The 6,680-nt window shown below is 31.7% G+C and overlaps 1 protein-coding gene across 2 annotated transcripts; it reads left to right on the top strand.

The window, feature by feature from the left end:
- Positions 1-5,214: 5,214 nt before the first annotated feature.
- LOC21396651 lies at positions 5,215-6,360 on the top strand. 2 transcript variants are annotated; one of them, XM_024166955.1, is made up of 2 exons: positions 5,215-5,389; positions 5,911-6,360. In XM_024166955.1, exons 1-2 carry the CDS (start codon positions 5,365-5,367, stop codon positions 6,144-6,146), a joined length of 261 nt encoding a protein of 86 aa, XP_024022723.1. In that variant the 5' UTR covers positions 5,215-5,364; the 3' UTR covers positions 6,147-6,360. The 2 variants fall into 2 exon arrangements, with proteins under 2 accessions (XP_024022723.1, XP_010087717.1); XM_010089415.2 differs by having other exon boundaries at positions 5,908-6,360.
- The last annotated feature ends 320 nt before the right edge of the window (positions 6,361-6,680 follow it).

Below are 6,680 nucleotides of genomic sequence, written 5' to 3'. Positions count from 1 at the left end.
AATAAAGTTGTTAAGAGATCAAACCTTTTTTTTTTCTTTGTCTTTTGAGGTGTGGTGTGTAATTGTGACGACCCTCCTTTGAGGCCGCCACTGTTACTAACTTTTTAACTTATACTTACTGGGGTTTCTTAAAATATGCGGAACATTTTCAAATGAAAAAAAATATCTTGAATTAGAAAAACAAAATCAAGTAGAAAAAGAATGCGGAATCAAAACAGATTTTGAATCAACTCTCTCAAATCAAGAAAAAGATATTGAAGAAAATTATGCGGTATCAAAGATGAAAAAAAATAAAAAACAATCCAGGACCAACATGGAAGCGGAGTTTGATTTCTTACTAAAAAGGTATTTGCTTTTTCAATTGAGATGGGACGATTCTTTAAATAAAAAAATGATCGATAACATCAAAGTATATTGTTCCCTGCTTAGACCGATAAACCTAAGAGAAATTACTATAGCCTCTATTCAAAGGGGAGAAATAAATCTGGATCTTCTAATGATTCAGAAAAATTTCATTCTTACAGAATTGATTAAAAAGGGAATATTACTTATTGAACCAGTTCGTCTGTCTAGAAAAAATGAAGGACAATTTATTATGTATCAAACTATAGGTATTTCGTTGGTTCATAAAAGTAAACACACAATTAATCAAAGGTATCGAGAAAAGGGCCATGTTGATACGAAGAATTTTGATGAATTCATTTCAAAACATCAAAAGATGACTGAAAATCGAGACAAAAATCATTATGATTTGTTTGTTCCTGAAACTATTTTATCCCCTAGACATCGTAGAGAATTGAGAATTCTAATTTGTTTCAATTCTAGGAATAGAAATGGTATACCTAGCAATGCATTTTTTTGTAATGAAAATAAGGTAAAGAGTCCGGTTTTGAATAAAAGCAAAATAAATCAAAATAATATAATTAGATTAAAGTTCTTTCTTTGGCCTAATTATCGATTAGAAGATTTCGCTTGTATGAATCGCTATTGGTTTGATACCAATAATGGCAGTCGTTTCAGTATGGTAAGGATACATATGTATCCGCAATTTAAAAATGAACTTAAGCGTGTACTGAAAAAAAGTGAAATACGGATTGATTTTATTTCCCGTACTATATTGCATATATGAAGACAAATAGATGCACACCTATATTGTTTTCTATTCCATTATGATACACGATACTAATTTAATGACATATCAATATCTAGAAATAATGCAAAAATCTTCTTAGTTTATTTTTAAATTTTAGATATAATTTTTTATCTTTTGTGAGTGCAGACAACTATCTTTTTGTTTACCTATTCGAATACAATTTTCAAATTGGAAATTATTCACAAAATTAAGATTATTCACAAAATTAAGATTATTGTATTGTGTATGCCAAATAAAAAAAAAAAAATGAATAACATTATTATTATTGATCAATAAAAAAATCTAGCAAAGCAATAAGGGCCGGTGGGGGGGAAGATTTCATTTTATGATAAAAAAGTCATTCATCTCGGTTATTTCACACGAAGAAAAAGAAAAAAACAGGGGGTCTGTTACATTTCAAATACTAAGCCTCACTAATAGGATACGAAAACTTTCTTCACATTTGGAATTGCACAGAAAAGACTATTTATCTCAGAGAGGCCTCCGTAAAATTTTGGGAAAACGCCAAAGGATGCTGTCTTATTTGTCAAAGAACAATAGAATACGTTATAAAGAATTAATTAATCAGTTAGATATTCGGGAATCAAAAATGCGTTAATTTGAATTTGAGGAAGCGTTTTGAATTATTGAATTATTTGATTTATTAGATCTTGATTTTTTTTTATTTTAATGAACTTATTTTCGCTTTTCAGTAATTCATGAAAGAATCAATCGAGGAAAAAGAAAAACCTATGAATATACCAGCTCCAAGAAAAGACCTCATGATAGTAAATATGGGTCCCCACCACCCATCAATGCATGGTGTTCTTCGACTCATCGTTACTCTCGATGGTGAAGATGTTATTGACTGTGAACCAATATTAGGCTATTTACACCGAGGAATGGAAAAAATTGCGGAAAACCGAACAATTATACAATATCTGCCTTATGTAACGCGTTGGGATTATTTAGCTACTATGTTCACAGAAGCAATAACCATAAATGGACCGGAGTTGTTGGGAAATATCCAAGTGCCTAAAAGAGCCAGCTATATCAGAGCAATTATGTTGGAGTTGAGCCGTATAGCTTCTCATCTCGGCCTCTAAAGGCCCCGTTTGGCTGAAAGCCGTAGCTGTTGTTTTTCTTGAAACTGTTTTAGTCAAAAACTGTGCCGTTTCGGGAATCTGTGTTTTAGTACCTCTTAGGGTCGGATTTTGAAAATCTTTTCTTCATCAAATTTCTTCATCTCGTCGAAATATAAAATTGTCACTTTTGTGAAAAATCGAGATTCAGCTTCTAAGGGTCCCGTTTGGCTGAACCAGTGGCTGCCAGTTTTTTTTTCGAAACTGTGTTGGACAGCTTGTCCGTTTTTGCCAAATGGCTTCAAACTTGGTTTTAGAGTTAAAATTAGGTTTTGTCATAGTAACCGAAAATGTTCAAAACATCCAGGGCTATAAGTTCAAGCTTTAAAACATTAAAAACTCTCGCTCTATGGTCCTCATTTTCGCGGTCAAAGTCACCGGAAAATTTTTCCTCTAATCCGAAAATAAGCAACTTAGATTAAGCATAAACATACCACATCAAACTAAGCTCAAAACTCACAAAACCAACATAAAACTCACACACTCTTATTACAATCTTATCTCTTCAAGAACCACAAATTTACATCCATAAATCCAAGCTTAAAGTTGGCTAGAAATTAATGGAGGGGAGTTTAAGAACTTACCCTTGAAGAATTCTCTCTTTCTCTTGAAAAACCCTTGAACTCCTCTAGGATTGTTAATGGCTTGAAACTATAAGAGTATAAGGAAATTTGAGAAGAATATTTCTCTATTTCAAACTTTCCCAAAACATGAAAAAGAGAGGATTTAGAGTTTCTTTACCCTTAGAGGAATGCTTGACTAGTCTCCTCCTAGAATCCCTTAATCTCCTTCTTCTTCTTCTATGGTGTGCTAGGGGCTCAAGTTTTGGAGAGTGGGAGAAAATATTTGAGAGGAAATGGAGAGTGTGTGGCCGGATTTTTTGAGTGGGGAAAAAGCTAGGAGAAAAAAAATGAAGCTTATCCTATGTTGGTTCCTTTTATAGGCACTTGGAAATTATTTTTTTTAACACCAATTCCACTCCATCATTCAACCAAATTTTTGGTTCAAATCCCCCTTTCTTGGCCGGTTTTGGAAGGAGAAAAGAAGAAGCAACTTTGCCATTAATTCCCCTTCAACCACTAACATCACATCACCTTAACATAAAGTCCTCTAGCACACTCCACTAGCCAAAGGTTTGGCTCTATTTTTTCATGCATGGCCGGCCAAGTGGAGGAAGGGAGAGAAAAAAATCTCACCTACCCCATTGTACTCTTGTCCACTTTCTTAAGTTTCCCTTTGAAACTGATAAAAATTATACTGACTATAAGAGAGTAACTTAGCTAACAGGAATTCGTTCCCATTTCTGACGGTTCCTTTTTCTACTGCTTATTTACAGTTAAATGTTAAATCCTTGACTGCTTTGGATATCACATTAAATTCTTATTCGCGTAATATCTTGAACTGTTTACAGTCTTGAAATTAATTCTAGACTGAACAAATTCTAAATTTAACTATCCTGCGTTAATTTTCAGAAATGACGTTGTTTCTGACGATGTCAACTCCCGAGTTCACATTATACCCTTCTACTATGGGTATTTATCTTCTGACTTTAACCTAGCTGTCTGGCAATTAAGGATTTTCTCTTTTTTTAAAAATGTCAGTGCGTTTTTTTTTTACGCTGCTAACATCATGCTGTGTTTGGAGATTCTTGAAATTAAGATTCTCAAACTATACTTGTACTGAAAATTATTCCGCCTTAAAGTACAGCAAGAATTTATCGATCGAATTTATTTGATCGAAAACATGAACTTAACATGAAATCTGCTACAGAATTTAGGAATACATCTATTGATTCCATAAATCCTTCAGTCACATAATATTTTCTAGGAAAATCCTTGGCTTAAATAAATAAATTGTATTATTTAAAGTCTGAAATTTTCTCAGTCATTACAGTAATAAGTATTTCTTAAATATTATTGTCTTTAAAAGTAATTTTATTAATAGGTAATTTAGTAATGAAAATTTTATTAAAAAATAGTGTGTGAAAAGCAAAACGAATGTGTTAATAGACGCTATTAGTGTGTTTTTACCCCTCAAAAAATAAAAATACCATTTCAATCCAAAATGTTTATTTTAATTTGTTTTTTTTTAAACGAATAATTGGTCCCAAATATTATTCCGCTGTGATGACAAGTACTGTCTACACCCTTTTTTTTTAATTTGTTTCATGTATAGTCTAAGCAAATATTTTGTGAAATGTAATGGAAAAAGGTAGAAAGAAAAAGAGAGAACAAAAGATTATTGATTATCACGATCTAGAATTGAAAATAATTCAATTTATTTCTCAGTATTTATTAAATTACTAATCAACGTTTATTTTATATTAATTGAGAAAGAAAACTATAGGGGTAGTATAGGATTTATCTTTTCTATATTATGACGCGAATCACATTAAACTACCAACCCTAATTCTGTGAATAATTTCACATCTTTTTCAGTTTTAATTAACAAAATATTATTATGTTTTTAACTACGAAACTTCATTTATATATATAGAAAAATTGATTTTCATAAGAGTATATAACAATAATGTTAGGTCATGTTAAAGGTATAATTCGAGGAACAAATTCCGACATTATGAAATAGAAATTTGAGGATCTAATTTAAACACATATATCAGCAAAAAATTAAACACATGATAATACCTTTTTTTTTGTATCAAAACACGTGATACAATTAGGGGGCGTTTAGTTGGAGGATTCAAACCATGTGATTTGAACCATTTTTGATTTACGTGAATTTTTTATGAGAGAAAATACTATAACGAATCATGAATTATAATTCAAATCAGGGAACGAATCCTTCTACCAAACGGACCCTTAGAGACCTTAATCTTCTCACAAAAAATATAAAAATTATAAAATGTTTCGTTAAAATATGCTATAATATAAAAGGGGCTCTTTAACGTGTAATGGATCTGAACAGCCAGATCATCGTGATCATGAAAAAGGTGGGTCCAACGCGAAAGCGGCCTGAGGAGCATCCTAACTCGAACAACCATAGATATCATCGCGTAAGAAAACAAGAAACGTTTCTGTCTTCTGACCACACAACCCACAACAACAAACGTTTCTCACAAGCTCCACTCCAATGGCAGAACCAAAACCAAATTCAGGTATTACTGATCCTTAGAACGGTTTCACAAATATGGAGTTTCCCGTGCTCATCAGTAATCATATTCGTTTGTTCTGCTTTTGATATTGGGAAACCTATTTTTCAAATCATGAATTATCGATCTTTTCGACGAAAAACATTTAATCTCTGTGATGGGTTTTGTGTAAATATATAATCTTTTTGGAGCATTGGTTCTGCAAAGAACAACCCCTTTATTGAATAAAATTGGATATAGCTGAATTTTCGAATAAATTATTATTGGGGTTTTTTTTTCTTTTATATATTTTTTTACTAGCTATTGCATGCTTATGTTTTTAGATTGTAAATTATGCTCAGTTTTGTATTTTTTTTCTCTGTCAGCAATGCCTTTTAATTCATTCACATTTTATTGCACAATCATACTTTTAGATTTTGATTTATACTCGATGTAATTTTTAAAGAACTCAATTTTTGATAGATAGCAGAATTTGGGTTTTGTTGTATATATATAATTACATTTTTATATGTATGTATTGGTAGAAGAAAATGCAAAGGCTCCAAATATAATAGAAAGGGCAAAGGAAGAGATAGAGGCAATAACCCACACCCAGAAATCACCCATTCATCATAAGGAAACACACGGAACAAGTGATGGCATTGATGAGAATACCCAGATAGATGAAGTCAAAGGCCCCAATGTGTTTGAACGAGTCAAGGAAGAAATTGAGGCCCTTGTGGAAACACTTCATCCGAAGAAAGATTCTAAAAGCCATGAGTAATCTTCAATGGAAGAAGGTCGAATTTGGAAAAATTGGTTGCAAGATTTGCTTACGAGATATCTCTATATTGTAAATTGTTGCTTTGTTCCTTTGGTGTGTGTGTTTGTTGTTGCAACTATTAGTGTATTACCATGAACAGGAAATGGGACGAGATTGCACTTTGAAATGGCAACTGTTGGCTGTTTTATACTAAAAACATGATTTTCTCTTGTTAGGAGGATAGTTTTGAGTAAAATGTGGGTATTCTTATCGATAGGATGCAACAGATTTTCGTAGTATTTGCTCAACTGTCATATTTTTCAATTGTGATCTCGTACACTATATCTTAATATCTGTTTTATATTTGGTGGTACATTTTACCGTAGTTTATGTTTTTGAACCTTAGATTTATCAAAATAACATTAAAATAAAATATATGTATATATGAAAATTTGAAGATCTAACGGTTTACAACAAAGTTTTGTCTTTTTTCACACTACTGTTTATGAGTGTAATGACCAAACAAATATTGATGTTAATTAATGTAATTTACAT

The sequence above is a fragment of the Morus notabilis genome, unplaced genomic scaffold, assembly GCF_000414095.1.
Source record: "Morus notabilis unplaced genomic scaffold, ASM41409v2 Scaffold449, whole genome shotgun sequence".
Lineage (NCBI taxonomy): Eukaryota > Viridiplantae > Streptophyta > Magnoliopsida > Rosales > Moraceae > Morus > Morus notabilis.
The sequence above is the reverse complement of the archived record's forward strand: the minus strand, read 5'-3'. Positions and strand labels throughout refer to the sequence as shown.

Coding starts and splice junctions, on each gene's coding strand:
- LOC21396651 (XM_010089415.2), top strand. CDS start 5,365: ATGGCAGAACCAAAACCAAATTCAG. Junction 5,390..5,907: donor AGAACCAAAACCAAATTCAG/GTATTACTGATC, acceptor ATGTATTGGTAG/AAGAAAATGCAAAGGCTCCA.